Source organism: Aquarana catesbeiana, linkage group LG01 (genome assembly GCF_042186555.1).
Source record: "Aquarana catesbeiana isolate 2022-GZ linkage group LG01, ASM4218655v1, whole genome shotgun sequence".
NCBI lineage: Eukaryota > Metazoa > Chordata > Amphibia > Anura > Ranidae > Aquarana > Aquarana catesbeiana.
Window position 1 is genome coordinate 278,751,844 of NC_133324.1, and position 23,773 is coordinate 278,775,616.

Consider the following 23,773-nt stretch of genomic DNA (forward strand, 5'->3'; position numbering starts at 1 on the left):
CAACAGGGTTTGCTCTCACCATACGTAAATCAGGGACTCCAGCGCTGTAGGAGATAATTTCACCACCATGGTTAAAAGAGCATATATGCCAAAGCATAGGGGCAGGGGTGAACATTAGGGGCAGGTTGCCCCTATGCTTCAGCATATATTTTTATTTACTTTTCTTGACAGAGATTTCTTCATCCACATCTATCAATGTGAATGGAGGAATCTGGAGGGTTCTTTCTTTTCACTCAGCCCATGGGCTGAACGAAAAAAAAAAAAAAAAAAAAGAACGGTGCATGTATGCCCATCATTAGAAGTGGGTGGATTCGGGGCATTATTCTAATGGTGGGCATACCACCAGTCGATTGATGTGAATGGAGGAATCTGTTAGGTTCTCTTTTTTCATTTAACCCACAGGCTGCATGAAAAAAAAAGAACTTCTAATGTTGGGTATAAAATGCCAGGACAGTTCACCCCCTTTCGGAAAGTAGACACCCCAAGCTATATTTGCTGAGAGGCATGTTGAGTCCATTACATATTTTATATTTTGCCACAAGTTTTGGTAAAAAATTACAATTCTTTGTGTAAAAAAAAAAAAAAAAAAGGTTGTCACTGAATGATATATTTCTCACACATGGCATGAGTATATGTAAAATTACACCCCAAAATACATTCTGCTGCTTCTTCTGAGTATGGGGATACCACATGTGAGACTTTTTGGGAGCCTAGTAGCGTACAGGACCCCGAAAACCAATCACCGCCTTCAGGCTTTCTAAGGGCATAAAATGGTGATTTTACTCCTCACTACCTATCGGAGGCCCTGAAATGTCAAGATCGAACAAACCCCCCCAAATGACTACATTTTGGAAAGTAGACACCCGAAGAGGCATGATGAGTATTTTGCAGCTCTCATTTGTTTTGGAACATGAATAAAGAAAAGGACATTTTTCTTATTTTTCTTTTTTTAATTTTCAAAATTTTGTGACAAAAAGTAAGATCTGCAAAATACTTACCATGCCTCTAAGCAAATAGCTTGGGGTGTCTACTTTCCAAAATTGGGTCATTTGGGGGTTTAGTGCTACCTTGGCATTTCATGGCCTCCGAAAATGTGATAGATAGCGAGGAGCGAAATAAAAAAATTATGCCCTTAGAAATCCTGAAGGCTGTGATTGGTTTTCGGGGTCCTGTACGCAGCTAGACTCCCAAATAGTCCTAAACATGTGCTATCCCCGTACTCAGGCGAAGCAGCAGAATGTATTTTGCAGTGTAATTCTACATACACCCATGGCATGTGTGAGCAATATATCATTTAATTCAATTCAATCACTTGTGACAAAAAATTGAATTATTCAGTGGGCTCAACATGCCTCTCAGCAAATTCCTTGTGGTGTCTTCTTTCCAAAAAGGGGTAATTTGGAGGGGTTTTGTACTTTCCTGCCATTTTAGCACCTCAAGAAATTAGATAGGCAGTCCTAAACTAAAAGCTGCATAAATTCCAGTAAATATACCAGTTTGTAGACGCTATAACTTTTGCACAAACCAGTAAATATATGCTTATTGAAATTTTTTTTTACCCAAGACTGAATACATTTTGGCTTAAATGTATGACTAAAATTGAGGTTATTGGATTATTTTATAACTAAAAGTAGAGAATATATATATTTTTTAAATTTTCATTTTTTTTTCCGTATTTATCACAACAAATAAAAATCCCAGAAATGATCACATACCACCAAAAGAAAGCTCTATTTGTGGGGAAAAAAGGACACAAATTTCATTTGGGTACAACATTGCATGACCGTGCAATTACCAGTTAAAGCAGCGCAGTGCCAAATTGTAAAAAGTGCTCTGGTCATTAAGGGGGTAAATCCTTACGGGCTGAAGTGGTTAATTGAGACAAGCACACACTATAGAGGAATATGATTTGTTCATATTTAATTTCTGAGGTTTACAACCACTTTAAGAGATGAGACCACTCACTGTGGCCAGCCTGCGTGATGGTCCACAAGTGTTTAGGGTTGGGGGGCATGTCTTGGTTCTTAGGATAGTATACAGTTGCATCCTCATTACTCTGGAACCTCAGTGAAGCAGCACCCAACAATGTGATTTGTTTAGATATAGACTCTAGAAAGTGTCACTTTTGCTATAATTGCCGTCTTTGTTTGGAGCTGTACAGGTGCTCTCTCCAGAGCAACAAGGATGCTGCTCTATGCCATTGTGAGAAAGGGTAGTTGATCTCTCCCTCCTAACATCCTTGGACCCTAATGCAGGAAGCCACATTCTATGTCTGGCCATAGTGAAGTGGGCTCATCTCACTGAGCTGAGATACAGGCCATATGCAAGCTCTGCTGTCATTTAAATGTGTGAGTTTTTGATCTTCATAATAAATCTGGACATTATATTACACCAGGTTGGTGTGCTGCTTTTCCTTTTTTCACTTCTTTCACTTTTCACCTACACGGGTCACATTTTCCGTGCTTGATGTTAGTTTCCCCCCCCCCCCCCCCCCCCTATTGATCATGAGCTGAACGCAAAGATCTACAACCTTTTTCTATGACACACAGAGGGCCTATTTCTCTCAAATATTGTTCACAAATCTGTGTTAGTGAGCACTTCTCCTTTGCCGAGATAATCCATCCACCTCACAGGTGTGGCATAAGAAGATGCTGTTTAGACAGCATTATTATTGCACAGGTGTGCCTTAGGCTGGCCACAATAAAAGGCCACTCTAAAATGTGCAGTTTTACTGTATTGGGGGGGGGGGGGGGGTGAGGGGTTCTGAAAACCAGTCAGTATCTGGATATTGTCAGCAACTGGAAAGCGGTGTCCTATATGCCCTTATCAGAGCATCTCAAACATGCTCAATAGGTGGCATGTCCTGTAAGTATGCTGGCCATGCAAGAACTGGGATGTTTTCAGCTTCCAGGAATTGTGTACAGATCATTGCAACATGGAGCTGTGCATTATCATGCTGCAACATCAGGTGATGGTTGTGGATGAATGGCACAACAATGGGCCTCAGGATCTCGTCACAGTATCTCTGTGCATTCAAAATGCCATCAATAAAAATCTTGCTGTCCAATCGGCATCTTGATATGCCAACGCCTGTCAGGTGGATGGATTATCTCTTATCTCGGAAAAAGAGAATTACTCGCTAACACAGATTTAGAAAGATTTGTAAACAATATTTGAGAGAAATAGGCCTTTTGTGTACATAGAAAAAGTCGTAGATCTTTTAGTTCAGCTCATGATAAATAGGGGCAAACACAAAAGTGCTGCATTTATAATTTTGCTCAGTGTGTCTATCTATCTATCTATCTATCTATCTATCTATCTATCTATCTATCTATCTATCTATCTATCTATCTATGTGTATATATATATATATATATATGTATGTATGTGTATATATATATATATATATATATATACCGTGTATATATAGCCTTGTCCATCATTGCAGAGTGATCAGTGTCCATCTGCAGCCTTGCCCATCATTGCAGAATGATCAGTGTCCATCTGCAGCCTTCTTGCCCAGTGTCATTGCAGTCTTCTTGCCCAGTGTCATTGCAGCCTTATCGTTTAAAATTACCGCCACCGAGATATACAGAGCTGGATATCCTGTGTACTTGGCTCCTCTCGCAGTCCCACCCCTTGGCCTGTCTTCTATGATGGACATAACACAGGTCCAATGGCGGGACTGGGCGTGACAGCAAGCAGAGCTGAGCCTAGCCGAGTACACAGTACACTCGGCTATGTGTATATTGGCGGTGCTCGCTCCTCCAGACAGCGGGGATCGGCGTATAACACGCACCCACGATTTTCCCCTGAATTTTAAGGGGAAAAAAGAGCGTCTTATACGCCGATAAATACGGTATACAGTCAGGTCCATAAATATTGCGACACAATTCTAATCTTTTTGGCTCTTTACACCACCACAATGGATTTGAAATGAAATAAACAAGATGTGCTTTAACTGCAGACTTTCATCTTTCATTTGAGGGTATTTGCATCCAAATCAGGTGAACGGTGTAGGAATTACAACAGTTTGTATATGTGCCTCCTACTTTTTAAGGGACCAAAAGTAATGGGACAGATTAACAATCATCCATCAAACTTTCACTTTTTAATACTTGGTTGCAAATCCTTTGCAGTCAATTACAGCTTCAAGTCTGGAACGCATAGACATCACCAGATGCTGGGTTTCATCCCTGGTGATGCTCTGCCAGGCCTCTACTGTAACTGTCTTCAGTTCCTGCTTGTTCTTGGGGCACTTTCCCTTCAGTTTTGTCTTCAGCAAGTGAAATGCATGCTCAATCGGATTCAGGTCAGGTGATTGACTTGGCCATTGCATAACATTCCACTTCTTTCCCTTAAAAAACTCTTTGGTTGCTTTCACAGTATGCTTCGGGTCCTTGACCATCTGCACTGTGATTCACCGTCCAATGAGTTCTGAAGCATTTTGCTGAATATGAGCAGATAATATTGCCCGAAACACTTCAGAATTCATACTGCTGCTTTTGTCAGCAGTCACATCATCAATAAATACAAGAGAACCAGTTCCATTGGCAGCCGTACATGCCCACGCCATTACACTACCACCACCATGCTTCAGTGATGAGGTGGTATGCTTTGGATCATGAGCAGTTCCTTTCCTTCTCCATACTCTTCTCTTCCCATCACTCTGGTACAAGTTGATCTTGGTCTCATCTGTCCATAGGATGTTGTTTCAGAACTGTGAAGGCTTTTTTAGATGTTTGGCAAACTCTAATCTGGCCTTCCTGTTTTTGAGGCTCACCAGTGGTTTACATCTTGTGGTGCACCCTCTGTATTCACTCTGGTGAAGTCTTCTCTTGATTGTTCACTTTGACACACATACACCTACCTCCTGGAGAGCGTTCTTGATCTGGCCAACTGTTGTGAAGGGTGATTTCTTCACCAGGGAAAGAATTCTTCGGTCATCCACCACAGTTGTTTTCCGTGGTCTTCCGGGTCTTTTGGTGTTGCTGAGCTCACCGGTGCGTTCTTTCTTTTTAAGGATGACCCAAACAGTTGATTTGGCCACACCTAATGTTTTTGCTATCTCTCTGATGGGTTTGTTTTGTTTTTTCAGCCTAACGATGGCTTGCTTTACTGATAGTGACAGCTCTTTGGATCTCATATTGAGAGTTGACAGCAACAGATTCCAGATGCAAATAGCACACTTGAAATGAATTCTGGACCTTTTATCTGCTCCTATAAATGGGATAATGAGGGAATAACGCACACCTGACCATGGAACAGCTAAGCAGCCAATTGTCCCATTATTTTTGGTCCCTTAAAAAGTGGGAGGCACATATACAAACTGTTGTAATTCCTACACCGTTCACCTGATTTGGATGTAAATACCCTCAAATTAAAGCTGAAAGTCTGCAGTTAAAGCATATCTTGTTTGTTTCTTTTTCAAATCCATTGTGGTGGTGTTTAGAGCCAAAAATAAATGTATGTGTGTGTGTGTATACAGTGGCTTGCGAAAGTATTCGGCCCCCTTGAACTTTTCAACCTTTTGCCACATTTCAGGCTTCAAACATAAAGATATAACATTTTTATTTTTTGTGAAGAATCACCAACAAGTGGGACACAATTGTGAAGTGGAACGAAATCTTTTGGATTTTTGAAACTTTTTTAACTAATAAAAAAATGAAAAGTGGGGCGTGCAAAATTGTTCGGCCCCCTTGCGTTAATACTTTGTAGAGCCACCTTTTGCTGCGATTACAGCTGCAAGTCGCTTGGGGTATGTCTCTATCAGTTTTGCACATCGAGAGACTGAAATTCTTGCCCATTCTTCCTTGCAAAACAGCTCGAGCTCAGTGAGGTTGGATGGAGAGCGTTTGTGAACAGCAGTTTTCAGCTCTTTCCACAGATTCTCGATTGGATTCAGGTCTGGACTTTGACTTGGCCATTCTAACACCTGGATACGTTTATTTGTGAACCATTCCTTTGTAGATTTTGCTGTATGTTTGGGATCATTGTCTTGTTGGAAGATAAATCTCCGTCCCAGTTTCAGGTCTTTTGCAGACTCCAACAGGTTTTCATCCTAAATGGTCCTGTATTTGGCTGCATCCATCTTCCCCTCAATTTTAACCATCTTCTCTGTCCCTGCTGAAGAAAAGCAGGCCCAAACCATGATGCTGCCACCACCATGTTTGACAGTGGGGATGGTGTGTTGAGTGTGATGAGCTGTGTTGCTTTTACGCCAAACATATCGTTTTGCATTGTGGCCAAAAAGTTCGATTTTGGTTTCATCGGACCAGAGCACCTTCTTCCACATGTTTGGTGTGCCTCCCAGGTGGCTTGTGGCAAACTTTAGACGAGACTTTTTATGGATATCTTTGAGAAATGGCTTTCTTCTTGCCACTCTTCCATAAAGGCCAGATTTGTGCACTGTACGACTGATTGTTGTCCTATGGACAGACTCTCCCACCTCAGCTGTAGTTCTCTGCAGTTCATCCAGAGTGATCATGGGCCTCTTGGCTGCATCTCTGATCAGTCTTCTCCTTGTCTGAGCTGAAAGTTTAGAGGGACAGCCAGGTCTTGGTAGATTTGCAGTGGTCTGATACTCCTTCCATTTCAAAATGATCGCTTGCACAGTGCTCCTTGCGATGTTTAAAGCTTGGGAAATCTTTTTGTATCCAAATCCGGCTTTAAACTTCTCCACAACAGTATTACGGACCTGCCTGGTGTGTTCCTTGGTCTTCATGATGCTCTCTGCGCTTTCAGCAGAACCCTGAGACTATCACAGAGCAGGTGCATTTATACAGAGACTTGATTACACACAGGTGGATTCTATTTATCACCATCAGTCATTTAGGACAACATTGGATCATTCAGAGATCCTCGCTGAACTTCTGGAGTGAGTTTGCTGCACTGAAAGTAAAGGGGCCGAATAATTTTGCACGCACCACTTTTCAGTTTTTTAATTGCTAAAAAAAGTTTAAAATATCCAATAGATTTCGTTCCACTTCACAATTGTGTCCCACTTGTTGGTGATTCTTCACAAAAAATTTAAATTTTATATCTTTATGTTTGAAGCCTGAAATGTGGCAAAAGGTTGAAAAGTTCAAGGGGGCCGAATACTTTCGCAAGCCACTGTATATATATATATATATATATATATATATATATATATATATATATATATATATATATTATGCGTTTTAAGGAACAAAACAATAAACTTCTTTTGCAATGATAAAATAGGAAAAAATAAGCAAACGCTTACACCTGTGTGATTTGTGCTCAAGCAATCGCAAAGCCTTTTTTTTTTTTGTTTGTTCAGGTGAGCCGTGGCCAAGAACATCCTCTTACACTGGACTGGGACCGAGTGCGGGTCTTCGACCGAGAGATTGCTCAGATGTTCCTAAATATCACAAAGACAAGCAGGGAAGCTAAGGTACATTTTTGTTTACAAGCTTAAAGTACACCTGAAATAAAAATACATACCTGAAATACTGCTTGCCCAAATAGCAGGAACCTTCCAGTGCCTGCATGTTCCAGCCTCTTCTGACTTTTAAAGATCACTCAACCTTTTGAATTATGAGCTGCACCGTACCCCTTCTGCCTCTGAAACCTCACTAATGGTCATGAAGGACACTCATCACAATGCTGAGCGAACAGTAAGGCTTTGAGGTGGTAGGGTCAGGCTGTTTCTCCAGAAAAACGAGATGCCAAAATGGCCTGGGAATTTATGGGCTTCAGAAAATGAAAGCTAAAAAGATGTGCAAGCACCTGAAGATACTTAAAATGTGGTGCAAGCAGCAGTTTAACTCCTAATCAAAAGGCCCTTAAATTTCGTTGTTTTTGTAATTGTGCTGTTGGTTTCAGTTAGACACAGTTACATTAACCACTTCCTGACCGGCGCACGCCGATGTACGTCGGCAGAATGGCACGGCTGGGCAAATGGGTGTACCTGTAAGTCTCATTTGAATTCCCCGCCGTGCCATTGCGTGCGCGCCGCCGGCCGGGAGCTCCGTGAGTCGGGTCGCGGGTCCCGCGGACTCGATCGCCGCGGGGATACCCGCGATCGCCTCACAGAGAGGACGAACGGGGAGATGCTGATGTAGACAGCATCTCCCCGTTCTGCCTAGTGACAGTGTCACTGATCTCTGCTCCCTGTCATCGGGAGCAGAGATCAGTGACGTGTCACAGCTAGCCTATCCCCCCTACAGTTAGAACACATCCCTAGTACTGACTTAACCCCTCCCTGCCCCCTAGTGGTTAACCCCTTCACTGCCAGTGTCATTTACCCAGGAATCAGTGCATTTTTATAGCACTGATTGCTGTATAAATGACAATGGTCCCAAAAATGTGTCAAAAATGTCCAATGTGTCTGCCATAATGTCGCAGTCACAATAAAAATCGCTGATCGCCGCCATTACTAGTAAAAAAAAATTATTAATAAAAATGCCATAAAACTATCCCCTATTTTGTAAACGCTATAACTTTTGCACAAACTAATCAATAACCGCTTATTGCAATTTTTTTTTTACCAAAAATATGTAGAAGAATACGTATCGGCCTAAACTGAGGGAAAAACATTTTTTTAAATTATTTTTTGAGAATATTTATTATAGCAAAAAGTAAAAAATAATGCGTTTTTTTCAAAATTGTCGCTATTTTTTTGTTTATAGCGCAAAAAATAAAAACTGCAGAGTTGATCAAATACCACCAAAAGAAAGCTCTATTTGTGGGAAAAAAAGGACGTCAATTTTGTTTGGGAGCCACGTCGTATGACCGCGCAATTGTCAGTTAAAGCGACGCAGTGCCGAATCGCAAAAAGTGCTCTGTTCAGGAAGGGGGTAAATTCTTCCGGTGCTGAAGTGGTTAAAGTATCTAAAATGAAAAAAATGTTTTGCCTTTAGTTAAAGTAGAGATGAATTAGAACCCTAGTGAGATTTTATTGGTATCTGCACCCATGTTGGGGAGATTCGCCCTCTCTATTTGTCCTGTTCATCATTTTCATTAAAAGTGAAAGAAAAACCCACATTTTGGGTTGTCCCTAGAAAAGAAATAGAAGGGAAATATTCCTATGGGACATAGAAGAAGAAAATCTGGCAGGGGTTATAACCCTCCTTTGCTCTATCCAAAAAAAAAAAAGTTTTGCCTATAGTTCTTCTTTAAATAATTATTAGGTTGCATAAACACGAATTGCTTTTTGCTATTCTATCCTCAAGGTTGGCTGTACCTTAAAATTTTTCCCAACAGAATAGTTGATCGAAGCATAATTTTGAGTAAGATAGGGGTTTAGCCAACAAGTAATAAGCACATATTAAAATGAAAGGCCTTGGCATCAGATGTTTTTCCAGTGTAAATGACCTTTACATTTTGTTTAAAAAAAATTATGGGGGTTGATTTTTGACCTCATGTTCTATTAACAGGCGAATGTTCATTTTTGTGTCATGCCTGACGTAGTACTAGCAGTGTATATTAGCATTACACACAGCGCAGCTAGGATAACTGAGAACTTACTGTGCTCATAGCTTAACAGATAAACAGCAATAACTAGAAAAGAGTGAATTACAGGTGTTGAGTTACATTTCTCTGACAAATGCATGTCCAGGCTGCCAGAAAAGGGATCCAGTTAGCTAGGACAACAGTAGTCAGATGCCATCTCATCTTAGTACTGGCTTTCACTGTTCACACTCCTATACTATATATACTTTATACTATACTTTATATATAACTTTGATTTTATTTGATCTTATTATCCAGTATATTTCAATATCTGCCTGTGTTTCCTGCTTATACTTCAAAATTTAGAGAGCAGCCCAAAACTGATATTAGCCTGTTAGGTGAATCTGCTGACACCAGCACAGTATCTGTGTTAGACAAGTAATAATAGAGAACATTTTGATTGTGCTTTGTCCATTCCATTATTAAATGAAATATCCTTGTTTTTCTGTCATTAAAATACTGTACTACACTTGTGTATAATTTGGCACTGCAATATCATTTCAGTGTTCTTTTGTAAACACAGGCTCACCCAGTTACACTAAAAATTTTGTGTATGTTTGCTGAAGTGTATTCAGAATGAGTATTTTGCCTGCAGGTGGAATCTGTCAGTAAGAAAGAGAAGGCCAAGCAAAGGCCGCAGGCGTTAAACACTGTGGAAATGTTGCGTGTGGCAAGCTCTGCACTGGGTACGTTGGAAACATGCTGTAATGAGTGACTTTAAACCTACTAAGTGACTTTACAGATATACAACTAGCTGATCTAACACATCAACCTAAACTTTGGGGTTGAATTGTAACATTCTAAATGGGGAAAAAGAACTATTAGGCCTCATGCACAAAGGGCGTTTTTCTTGCCGCTTTTAGGAGCGTCAGGCTTTTTTTTTTTTTTTTTTTTCTTTACAGCTTAAAAACGCCTCTCCGTGGCTGGGAGGAGGTGCTGGCCTCTTGCAAATTAGTGTCCCCCAAGTTGTCTGACCGCCTCAGTCACCTCTACGTCGTCCACAGATCCTATCTAGCACCGATCCACCTCTCCAAATATAGGCCGGAAGAGAGTCCAGCATGTCCCAAGTGTGGAGATCCAAGAGGCACATTTTATCACCTACTATGGTCCTGTCCCTTTCTTCAAGGATTTTGGTCACAGGTGGTTAAATTCCTCCACGACCGCATGGTTTCCCCCCTGACTCTGTGCCCCTGTTAGTGTCTACTGGGCCACATCTGAGGAGAACAAATATTTAAATATCTTCCTGCAAGAATCTTTGTTCCTGGCCAGAATGCAGATAGCCAAGACCTAGATCAAAGAGTCGCCCCCAACTATCCAACAGTGGATAAGGGCTATCAATGTTACCCTCTCTTATAAAAAGGTATACTTACAGAGGGGCTGCCCGAATAAATACTATAAAATTTGGGACAGGTAGCTGGAGGACACCTCCACTTGCCCTGCCGAGGAGTGACCCACAACCAACATTTGAAACTCCGCCCACATTATATGGTGTCCACTTATCCTCAGGCTCCTTATTGTCTTGCTTCCCCCCCTTAGGGCACACTTGGTTCTGCTAATATGTGCTGGACAATTTGACATTCCCTGCATGTGTGTCATATACCCTGCTTTATTCAAATACACGTAATCCCCGTTACCCTGTAATGTCTCTCATTCATTATGCACATGTCAATGCTTTCACCTTATGACTAGTGCCTATTGCACTTTGTATTTGCATGTCTTTTTTTTTCATTATGCTCAATAAAGCTTTATTTTTGATTAAAAAAACAAAACGCCTCTCCATGTTATTCTATGTGTCCATGCACACATAGGCTTTTATGAGTTTTTAGTGGCACAGGTGTTTTCAAGCTGCAAAAAAAACCCAGGGCCAGCGTGTTCTGAAGCAGCCGCATTACAGCTGTAAAAACGCCTTGTATACAGAGTTGAGCAACGTCAAGCATTTTTAAGCTGTAGTAATTGGACTTGGGAGTTGAAAAAAGAAGAGGGCAGAGAAATGCTAAATGCTAATGCGGGCTAAACGCACATTTACGCCAATGCAAAATGCTTCTTAAAACATGTTTTTACAGCCACTTTTTCCTGGCGTCAGTACTGGCTTTGCAACTTGTTTTTTTTAACACCCTGTGTGCATGAGGCCTTAGGGAAAGCATCCAATCAAATAACTATTTAAAGCAGTATTAAACCCAAAAGCAAACCTTTATTTTATTGCAGCTTACAAATTCTTAGTTGCGCGATGACTGCATTTGTTTTCTTTTTAAGACTTTCTATTATTTTCATTTGTTGGTCAAGGCAGTTTGTTGTTTTTTCCAGGTGTATCAGTTTACAGGGATGAGAGAAACAGTTTAACACTGGTAGGGGCTTTTACAATAATCAGCTTTTATTATTTCACATAAAACCTTTATCCCAAAAGGAACAAAACTGTTTGCTCTAACTGATTATGAAGTGTGAGCTGGCGTTTGGCTTCAATTTGTTATGCTGGCCATAGATGGGTAGAATTTCAAATAAAAATTCTTTGGAAAAGAATGATTGTTCGTTTTTTTTCTTATTATTAGTGGGTCAAATTGACATTCATTTTCAACTGCAGTTATGGGAAAATTAGAAAGAGCAGGATGGAAATTTTTTCTCGAAAGAACAAATTTCTAAAAGTATATGTGGTTTTCATTCAGTAAAGTACATTCATTCCAACATCAAATGTTAAAAACAAACAAAAAAATTCTATCCATCTACGTTCAGCTTTAGGGTCAGTTCACACTGGGAATTGCACAGTAATGCACTGTGTGTTCCTGTGCAATTCACATGCAGTTCTGTGCGGTGCGATTTCATCCCATTCAATTTCAATGTGCTGATACCGCACCGCCCCAAAAGTAGTGCATGCACTACTTTTGAAAACTCACTGCAATTGGATCGCGTGATACTTCTGTACTGGTGCGGGCAAACGCACCACGTTTGCGACCTGCATTTGGGGTGTCAATAACTTAATATTGACACCTGCTGCAGATCGCAACTGCAGTGCTTTTTTAACATGGTGTGGGAAATGCGCATGGAACACGGGTTTCCCACACAGTATTCTGGTGTGAACTGGCTCTTAGTGTATCTAAACTACATACATTTAACACTACACTCCCCTACAGTCTGGCAATGCTGCTGTGTGCTGTAACCCCTGTGCTCATTTATTCAGAGTGGAGGCATTCTAATACAGGAGGTGTGTTACTGGCCAGATCACCAGGTCAAAAAATAGGGAAAAAGTTAAAAAATAAATAAAACAAATACAGCCACCACAAATAATCAGTAAGCAATATATTACATTTTTGGTTTTGGGTTTAATCCAGCTTTAACATCTGGCAGAAAAGTAGTAGCTCCATTTTCTTTGCTGTCATTTGTAAAATAAAACAAATCTGACCAGCCTTGGCAGGAGACATCTACTTCTGGAAGTGATCGGGCAACTACACATCTCATTTTTATTCTGTTTCAGGAATGGGCCCACAGCATACTATGCAGATTGCGGAGCGATTGTACACACAGGGTTATATCAGCTATCCCCGAACAGAAACCACCCATTACCCAGAAAATTTTGACCTGAAAGGAACACTGAAACAGCAGTCCAACAATCCTTTTTGGGCTGATACAGTAAGCAGTGAATGTGGAGTTTTAAACTCATAGGGGTTGATTTACTAAAGGCAAATAAACTGTGCACTTTGCAAGTACAGTTGCACTCATTGCTTACTGAATGTGATAAAACTCTGATTTTCATAGTCCACTCATGTGCAAGCAAAAAGGCTTGTTTTTATTTTCTTTGCACCTGATTGAGCTTACTTTACAAAGTGAAGTTTTACCACATTCACTAATCTAGAGTCCAACTGCAAAGGGCACAATCCTTTTTTCTTTAGTAAATCAACCCCATATTGTCAGTACTGTTGTATTTGAGCAAAATTTCTTTCTTTGTGCAGAAAAATTAAAGCCGAAGTTCGGTCAAATCCTAACTATACTTTTCATGCCTCCCCCCTTCTATATTCTAAGCCTATTCTCACTACCCTGTAAAACAGGGATTGGCAAACTGTTAATCGCGATCTACCTGTCGACAGCGTGCCGCTCCTTCCTCCACAGACTCTTCCGCTATCATCCTCATTGCAGAGCGGAGAGAAGGGACAGCACAGCTCAGGATGGAGGGCGGGAGCTGGCCTAGTCAACATTTTAAGTTAATTGGCAGGTGATTGGTTGCAGGAACACAGGGCGGTCCTAGCAACCAATTGCCAGCTTGTTAATGTTGGGGGGGGGGGGGTCTACAGGCACACTGTGCCTACTTCCTTCCTACTAACTCCTGCTCCCCACTGTCCAGGGATGTGATCAGTAGGCAGTCAGCACGACAAAAAGGAGCAGAGGACACTGTTATGGGGGGGGGGGGGATTATTGTAAAATAAAAAAAGAAAATGAAAAGTAAAAAAAAAAAATATAAAAAAAAAAACTGACACTGTCCACTGCCCTGCTGACTGATACAGTCCACTTTTAAAGTAGGCTAACTTTATATTTTTACAGTGATATCTGTTTTATTATATTTTTCTCAGTTTTTCTTACTATTTAGTAGCCTCGCTAGTTCATTTCTTTAAAAAAAAAAAAAAAAGGGGGCTATCTTTCCTCTCTTTCGTGCTGTTCAGGTAGCTTTCCACCCCTTAAAGGTTGCCTACCTTTGCTGTAAAAGAAAGGTGTCTATACTTACGTATTCTGAGGGTGCTCCAGTGTGGTTACATGATTTATCGCGGCTGGCCTTAGTGAAGAGGAGAGATTGCTGACAAAGGCTGCAGAGCTGATGTGATGACGTCACCTATAGGCTTACTATGGGGCATCTGTTGTCAGCTGACCTCCTCCACACTGAAGCCAGCGCTGGGAGCTGATCATGTGACCAACCAGAGTGCCCTCAGAATAGGTAAATATATGAATCTTTCCTTTGCAGAGTAGTTAAAAACAGGCTTAGAATGGAGATGGGAGCAATTAGGATTTGACTGAACTTCCACTTTAATGTCGCGTGTATATTTATGTTTTAACATTTTGAAATCAAATTAGGTAGGAAGTGACAATAAATTAGGAAAATTCCATTATTGTCAAAGTGTATTCTAAAGGTATCTGTAGGAGAACATAATTTTGTTTGTCTTTATATAATCCAACATGGAAGATAGCCTTACTTATAGCTAAGCTTGTTTTGTGTAAATAACAGAACATTTTGCCACATATTTTGATATACTGCTTCTGTCTGCATCCTGTGACTTTAGCATGTGTAACGGTGTATTATCTTGATTTCAGGTTAAAGCTTTATTGGCCGATGGTATAAATCGTCCAAGGAAAGGAACTGATGCTGGAGACCACCCACCGATTACGCCCATGCGTTCAGCAACAGAGGCAGAACTTGGTACTTTGCAAATCTTTTAAAAACTATCACAGTAACTGAAGTGGCATGATTTATGACTAAGGATCCCATTTATAAAGCAGCAATGTGGGTTAACCATTGCCATTCCAATGCTTTAAAATAAATCTCACATTTATAAAACACAGCATTGTGCTGTACAAATGTGCTTAGCACTTTATTTTAATACTTTATTACAAGCAAAGCCCCTTTCATTTTTATGATCTGGGAAAAGGATAGATAGATGGAAGTAAGAGAATCCAAACATACAAAAATTTCCAGTCAGCGCAAGTCCCACAGACACTTGGAAACCAATAAGCGTTTAACAGTTCTCGTGATCTTGGTGTTCCAGCTCCCTTGTATATCCACTGGATGGTGGAGTGAAATCTGTATCAAATATAGGGAGAAAGAGAACGCATGGCCACCCTAGTGTGATAACGTTTATTCCGTTATAATCTTGTATAAAAACAAAAGGCTGCACTCACAAGCCGAGACTTGATGATCACAGTTACACCAACATGTGTGCCTCCTCTCCCGGCCTGTAAAAGGACTGATCTCCAAGACTCAGAGCAGGGATGGATGTTGTGAAATCCTAGCTCCAGCGTTCCGCTGGACAGTACGAGGAGCCGCGCATAGTGACCATAAGGAGGAGGCCGCGCCTCCAAAACATGTCATAGCAACCGCACAGGGAGATGATCTACCTGTCATCACCTCCTATCGTGGCCCGGGTTTGACATCACGCAGCGCCGGCTGGTCCGGGCGCATGTATGGCTCCTCGTGCAGCTATGATTTCACAACATCCATCCCCGCTCTTTGAGCCTTGGAGCTCAGTTCTTTTACAGGCCTGGGAGAGGAGGCACATGTTGGTGTAACTGATTATCAAGTCCCCACTTGTGAGTGCAACCTTTTTGTTTTTATACAAGATTTTAATGGAATAAATGTTATCACACTAGGGTGGCTGTCCGCTCTTTTTCTCCCTATATTTGGAAGGAAGAGAAGCCTGGTCATATGACCTGCGCAAGTCATGTGAATGCTCACTCCTGTTATGCAGTGAGCACTCAATCAGACACTGTAGGCTTCACACCTTGGCCTGCATTCTTTAAATGAGTTGTAAAATGCAGGCGTAGTGCGGAGTAAACACTGCAATTTCTGGTGAAGGGTGATAGTAATATTTGCTCTCTGTTTTAAATATGCCCTTAAATGTATTAGTGCATGTTCTTTCAAGAGATCTATTTCTGGGAGGGATAAGCAATGAATGCTAGAAGCACATCATCAGGGCTATTATTATCATTTATTTTTAGATTCAAAGCATTTTATATAGTGCTGTACTTTAAAAAATAAATGACCACATGAGGAGAACAAGTATTTTTCAAAAATTGTATTTAAAATCGAAAATGGTGCAAAATCGGTGGCAACTTCTACTGCTTTCCTTGCTGCCAGAGCTTCACAAAGAAGCCATGGTGCAGAAAACTTGGCTGAAGTAAACATACCCATCTTCGGTTTCAAAGACTGTGTGCAAAAAGATTATCCTTCCTTCCATAAACTAAAGGTCCCAAGAGCTCATTTACACCAGATGTGCTTGATGGAACATTTAAGTGCTTTCAGACTCATTACATTTTTATTTATTTATTTATTTATTTTTTAAGCAAGAAATGACGTATTACATTTTTGAAGGACATACTTCTAATGACTTGAATGGGAATCAAGTGTAATGCACCTCAAAAGCAGGACTTTTTCTTGTTCCATCTCAACATAGCGCATTGGTGAAATATGCCCCAATGAAAACAGTGTATGTCTTATTTCTGACGTAAAAGATCTTCTAAATGGTGTAAGGAACTACAGGGCACTGCATTCACATCTGAGCTATCCTCTAAAAATGTATGTGAAGCAATGAACATTAATCCTAGCTCTAAAATATGGACTGAAGATAAAATAAACCCTCATGAATGCCAAGAAACTCTTCCAAATAAATACCTGGGTCCTTGCATAGTGCTGCTTGTAAGGCTGGGGGTGTGGTTAAAGATGCAACACCCAGTCTGTGCTTCGAGTGCTTTACAGCATGAATCTGAAGAAGAGCTGCTGTGAATTATTCTTTGCAGGGGCACGTGTCAGCCTCTGACGTTACAGGATAACTGAGGGCAAGCTGTGTATCAGGACGGCATCCTGTTATTCCCAGTTTAGCAAGTCTGTCTGTGCTACCAGGAGATTAGCAGCACCTGGTTAGCATTGACAGCACAACACAGGAGGCATGCAGGTGTATTTACTAGATACAGGCGGTCCCCGAGTTACAAACAAGATAGGGACTTTAGGTTTGTTCTTAAAGAGGGAGTCCCGCGAAAAAATTTTTTTTTTAAAAGTCAGCAGCTACAAATACTGCAGCTGCTGACTTTTAAAATATGGACACTTACCCGTCACAGGGTCCAGCAATGTCGGCACCTGAGGCCGAACCGTCCCTCGGTCCTCGGATGCTGCCACCGCCATCTTCGGTATGGGAATCAGGAAATGAAGCCTTGCGGCTTCACTTCCCGGGTCCCTACTGCGCATGCGCGAGTCGCGCAGTGCAATCTGAATAGTCCGTGCTGTCTCTGGGACCCGTGTGTGTCCCAGCAGATAGCGCAGCGGGACGGGAACAGGCATAGACTCCCGTGGGAGTCTATGCCTGGAAGTGGGTGCAAATACCTGCCTTAGACAGGTATCTGCACCCCCCCCCTCCCCCCCTGAAAGGTGCCAAATGTGACACTGGAGGGGGGGAGGGTTCCGAAAAGCGGAGGTTCAATTTTTGTGTGAACCTCCGCTTTAAGTTGAATCTGTTTGTAAGTCGGAATAGGTACATTTTTTAAGTGTAGCTCCAGCCAAAAAATCTATTAAGTTTTTTAGATAGCACAGGGAAGGGTTACCACCCCTGTAACATTTGTTTTGTATTCCGTGCCCCTTTTCAGAAGATTTCACCTCACTTTCTGTCCCAATGACATATGGATTTTGAAAATTTTGGGTTGTTAGGGAAAAATGGACTGGTGATAAAGCATCAGTAGAGACACCTTTTTCCCATATTAATTCTTGCAGGAGTGAATTTTTCCTTCCTAGGGGTGGATTTCCTCTCACTTCCTGTTGTCTCCCTCCTTTAGTAAGTAGGAGTCGGATGTTTGTAGGGGACTGCCTGTATTCTCAATGCTAATAGCAGGGTTAACATTTTCAGATTTATATGCATGATCGTTTTTTTATATAGTTTAACAAAATTTTAATGCAGGTTTAGAGTAATTACTGTTTTGGGATTACACATGACTGAGATGGCAAATTAGTAGAAAAAAACATGCTAGATATTCTCGGATGCTGAAATGCACATATTTCCCATCAAAGTTTTTTGAGAATGACACAAATATTATTTTTCACAAAGTTTGCTGCTTCAGTGTTTTTAGATATTTGTAATATGTTACTATTCTATACTGAAGTATAATTACAAGCATATCATAAGTGTCAAAGGCTTTATTGACATTTACATTAAGTTTATGCAAAGAGTCAATATTTGCAGTGTTGACCATTCTTTTTCAAGACCTCTGCAATTCGCCCTGGCATGCTTTCAATCAACTTCTGGACCACATACTGACTGATGGTAGCCCATTCTTGCATAACCAATACTTGGAGTTTGTCAGAATGTGTGGGTTTTTTTTTAATATGCCCATCTCTTGAGGATTGAGTTCTCAATGGGATTAAGGTCTGGGAAGTTTCCTGGCCATGGACCCAAAATTTTCATGTTTTGTTCCCCAAGCCACTAATGCCGCGTACACACGAGCGGACTTTATGGCAGACTTTGTCCTACGGACTTTAGGACGGACTTTACGATGGACTTTTCGAATGAACGGACTTGCCTACACACGATCAACCAAAGTCTGACGGATTCGTACGTGATGACGTACGACCGGACTAAAACAAGGAAGTTCATAGCCAGTAGCCAATAGCTGCCCTAGCTTCGGTTTTTGTCCATCGGACTTGCATACAGACGAGTGGACTTTTCGACCGGACTCGAGTCCATTGAAAAGATATGAAACATGTTTCATTTCTAGGTCCATTGAACTTTTGGGGAAAAAAAGTCCGCTGGAGCCCACACACGATCGAATTGTCCGACGGACTCCGGTCCGCCGAACCAAGTATGCCGTAAAGTCCGGTCGTGTGTACGCGGAATTAGTTATCACTTTTGCCTTATAGCAAGGTGTTCCATCATGCTGGAAAAGCCATTGTTTCTCACCAAACTGTTCTTGGATGGTTGGGAGAAGTTGCTTTCGAAGGATGTTTTTGTACCATTCACGGCTGTGTTCTTAGGCAAAATTGTAGGTGAGCCCACTCACTTGGCTGAGAAGCAACCCCACACATGAATGGTCTCAGGATGCTTTACTGTTGGCATGACACAAGACTTATGGTAGCGCTCACCTTTTCTTCTCTAGACAAGGTTTTTTCCAGATGCCCCAAACAATCGGAAAGGGGATTCATCAGAGAAAATGACTTTAGCCCTCAGCAGTCCAATCCCTATATCTTTTGCAGAATATAAGTCTATCCCTGATGATGATTTTCCTCGAGAGAAGTGGCTTCTTTGCTGCCCTTCTTGACACCAGGCCATCCTCCTAAAGTCTTCGCCTCACCGTGCATGCAGATGCACACACACCTGCCTGCTGCTATTCCTGAGCAAGCTCTACACTGGTGGTGCCCCTATCCCAGGCAGTCCTGGCGCTTGCTGGACTTTCTTGGGCGCCCTGAAGCTTTCTTCACAATTGAGCCTCTCTTCTTGAAGTTCTTAATGATCTGATAAATGGTTGATTTAGGTGCAAACTTAGTAGCAGCAATATCCTTGCCTGTGAATCCCTTTTTTGTGCAAAGCAATGATGACTGCACGTGTATCCTTGCAGGTAACCATGGTTAACAGATGAAGAACAATGATTTCAAGTATCGCCCTCATTTTAAAGCTTCCAGTCTGTTATTCTAACTCAGTCAGTATTAAATCAGTATTCTAAGTCAGTATTAGGCTCCATTCACACTAGCGCGTTTTTTGATGCATTTTGCATTTTGCAGAAATGCATGGGAATTTTTTAACATGGGTTCCTATGGAACATGTTCACATCAATGCTTTTTTGTATCTCTGCGTTTTTGGAAAGGGTCGGGGACTTTTTTTCATGCAAAAAGCAGCGTTTTGCATGTAATGGATTTCAATGGACAAGCATCAAAAACGCAAGTGCACCGTTTTTGCAGCGTTTTTGCAGCGTTTTTGGTGCGTTTTTGGTGCGTTTTTGCCGTTTTTTTTTTTTTTTTTTTTTAAGACTGTAAAAAAAAAAAAAACGCAAAACGCAAATCGCGGCAAAAACGCTACAAAAACGCTGCTCAAAAACGTGCCAAGCATGAAAAAAAAACCTCCAAAAACGCTCAAAAGCAACATGCATAGGTGTGAATCGAGCCTTACAGAGTGATTGCCAGCCTTGTCCTCGTCAACACTGACACCTGTGCTAATGAGAGAATCACTGACATGGTGTTAGCTGGTCCTTTTGTGGCAGGGCTGAAATGCAGTGAATTTTTTTTTTTTTTGGATTAAGTTAATTTTCATATCAAAGAGGGACTTTGCAATTTATATGATCACTCTTCATAACATTTTGGAGTATATGCAAATTCCCATTATAAAAACTGAGACAGCAGACTTTGTGAAAATGTATATTTGTGTGCTTCTCAAATCTTTGGCCAGGGCTGTACATTTGTAACCAATTTAAAGTGTTAGTTCACCTTTACCAAAAAAACAACTGCCTATGCTGGTAAGGGGTGCCTGTATATTAAAATAAACTGTGCAGCTTTGACCAGAGTAATTCATTCTTTTGCTCGATGTAGGCCATTTATCTCCCAAAACCTGGCAGAAAAACTCCCCAAGTTGGCATCATCCCATCCTGCCTTGTTGCTAGAACATTGCTTAGTTTATCCCAGCCATTACTGCTCCCCCCCCCCCTCCGTCACAGGTGCGAGCTCTCAAAATCCCGCACATGTGGTCCACTGTTTCCTTCATCACAGCATCGCTGAGCTCCGAGCTACTGCAACAGGGGAGAAAAACCTCATGCGAGTGGTGTTTGAATTGGCTGGACGCGTCTTAGCAATATCCTAACAAGACAGGATGGAATAATGCCTAGACCTATAGCCAGGGCATTGTTTAACAATTGTTTAGTCAAAGCTGCACATTTTTTTTTTTTATCTACAGGTGCCTCTTACCCGAATAAGCAGTTTTTTTTGTAAAGGTGAACTAATGCTTTAAGGAAATGACCATGCAAACAATGACAGAAAATGCAGTTCTGCTGTTGAACCACAGAGGGAATCCTGAAAAATTACCTGATTAGAATGACAAAATACTATATAAAGATCACTGAACCTTTCACATCAGTTCCTGTATTGCATTTCAAGTTAAACTCCGGTTTTGTTATGCTTTTATTAGATTAGAAAGTGCATTAGCTAGCCAAACTTTGCTTTTCCTGAACTGTCTTTTCAATCTTATACTTATTTAGAAGCCATACACTTCAGCCCCAGTCCACTTTGTTTCATGTACTCTAAATCTAGCCTTTGCCATGCAATCTGTAGCATAGCTCTCCAGAAATTTAAGGAATTAAAAAACAAAATCTTTTCCTCTAGTAAATTTTTAAAGCTGAACTCCAGGCAACCAAATGGATACACTGCTGAAATACACCTGTTCAGCCAGTCTTATGATCCAGATACTGTTACAGGTCCCTGACTTTAGGGTTAAGCAGTACAACTTGGTCAAACACCAGTCCCAGTCTGTAATGAAGGTCAGTAAACGGGCAGCAGCACACTGCTGAAATTATCACTATAGGTATTCTGCTTTCACCAGTTGTGAGCATGTTTCCAGTGTAATGCCGCGTACACACAAGCGGACTTTACGGCAGACTTTGCCCGGCGGACGGGATTTCGTCGGACAATTCGATCGTGTATGGGCTCCAGCGGACTTTGTTTTCTCAAAAGTTGGACAGACTTGGATTTGAAACATGTTTTAAATCTATCCGTCGAACTCGAGTCCGGTCGAAATGTCCGCTCGTCTGTGTGCTAGTTAGACGGACAAAAAGCCACGCTAGGGCAGCTATTGGCTACTGGCTATGAACTTCCTTGTTTTAGTCCGGTCGTACGTCATCACGTAGGAATTCGACGGACTTTGGTGGATTGTGTGTAGGCAAGTCCGTTCATTTGGAAAGTCCGTCATAAAGTCCGTCAAAGTCTGCCGTAAAGTCCGCTCGTGTGTACGCGGCATAAGTCTCACAGCAACGTGCAATGCAATAAAGCCTGGTTAATTCAGAAAATGCGCCCTCACTAACCCAGTTGTTGAAAAATACATTTAACTTTTTAAAAGAAACAATAATGCTTCATGTAGTGATATCTCTTCTTGTGGGTTAGTCATAGTTCCTATGCAACCCCATAAACTGTGACAGAAATTCACAGATGTGGGCATCCAAGACTGTACACATATCCAGTTATTTAACATATGTTTATTTCGTTTTATGATGCTTTTTTCTGCATAAATAATTGTCATATTGCCATAATCGCATTGCTGCCTTAACTGATCATGCATTCTTGTTCCTTCCAAGGTGGGGATTCTTGGCGGCTGTATGAATATATAACCCGACATTTCATTGCTACCATCAGTCATGACTGCAAATACCTACAAACAGTGATTGTTTTTAGCGTTGGTCGTGAGCAGTTCTCAACCACCTGCAAAGAGGTGATCTCTCAAGGTGAGTAAGGGGTGGAAATATGTGGATTAACTTGCAACTGTTACTTGAACCAACCATAAAAAAGAGCCCCAGTTTTAAGCAAAAACATGATATTGTTTTAGGAAAAACTGTTAAACCCATCCACCCAGAATCTGACATTTTGAGAAATTTTTTGTGTGCGCTCCACCTCTAAAATATCATGTTGATTCACAACATAACTTAGTAAAGCAGAATATGGAAAGCTTCTGTTGCATCACAGGAAATAGGTCTTTTTACCTGATTCAGATTTGCCCAGCTGTGACATTGTGAAAAAGAGTGGCCACATAGACATTTTGATTTTGTTGGATTATTCTGTATGTCACGGACTAGTGTTGCCAATTGATTCCTTTTCAAACATAGATCCTGTGGTTAACCAAATATACTCCATATCCTATCTGAACACATGCAGATTTTTTTTCAGTAATTAAAGCAAATCATATCTCATAAATCCTGCTAATAGGCATAGGGACCACATATACAGTGTTGTCACTGATTGGGTAGTTGCTTTGTTAACATTTTTCAGCAAAAATAATGTTTGACTCCATGTCTGTGTGCACTCTGCAACATGCGCAGAACTCCCCTGGCCAATGTCAGGAAAAACACATTGCCTGTATAAGAATTTTCTTGCCAAGTGCATAAACATGCATAATCTGGTTGCTATGAACCTGCATGTTTGTGTCAGTCATTCAGGTTAGATCTTCCTGCTGTGTCTCTCATCTTTGGGCAACTTTAGATACCCAAGAAAACATAAGCTGAGTATAATCATTTAAAAGATGTTTGATGATATACTTAAAAACAAATGTTGGTAGAGCTTTATAACTAATAGCAGGACTTGTTTTGTATGTGGTATACTTGTTTTATCCCGGGTATCTCATGAAATTAAGAGTTGCCTGTTCCGCACTTTTCACAGCTGTTAGGTGTCTGTTTAGACTGTCACTGACAGCTTTGGTCCCCACTAATGATCAGTGACCATTCAGAGGTGTTCTCATACGTCAATTATGACAGAGTGGTCATATGCAAGTTTGGAAAAATTGACAAAAACAAATTAGACAAAACAGCAGGTGTAGTGTATTAACAGAAGGGCTAAAAAGCTAATAAAGGGTCTGGAGGATATTAGTTATGAGGAAAG

General features: G+C 41.0%; 1 protein-coding gene across 1 annotated transcript in view; it reads left to right on the forward strand.

Moving 5' to 3' along the window:
- The window catches only part of TOP3B (DNA topoisomerase III beta), a 133,110-nt gene that overhangs the window by 49,638 nt on the left and 59,699 nt on the right, over window positions 1-23,773 (forward strand). The window contains exons 8-12 of the mRNA XM_073629054.1: window positions 7,304-7,417; window positions 10,073-10,163; window positions 12,944-13,098; window positions 14,767-14,872; window positions 22,480-22,626. Coding sequence (XP_073485155.1) covers window positions 7,304-7,417; window positions 10,073-10,163; window positions 12,944-13,098; window positions 14,767-14,872; window positions 22,480-22,626 — 613 coding nt within the window. The remainder of the gene's footprint in view (window positions 1-7,303; window positions 7,418-10,072; window positions 10,164-12,943; window positions 13,099-14,766; window positions 14,873-22,479; window positions 22,627-23,773) is intronic.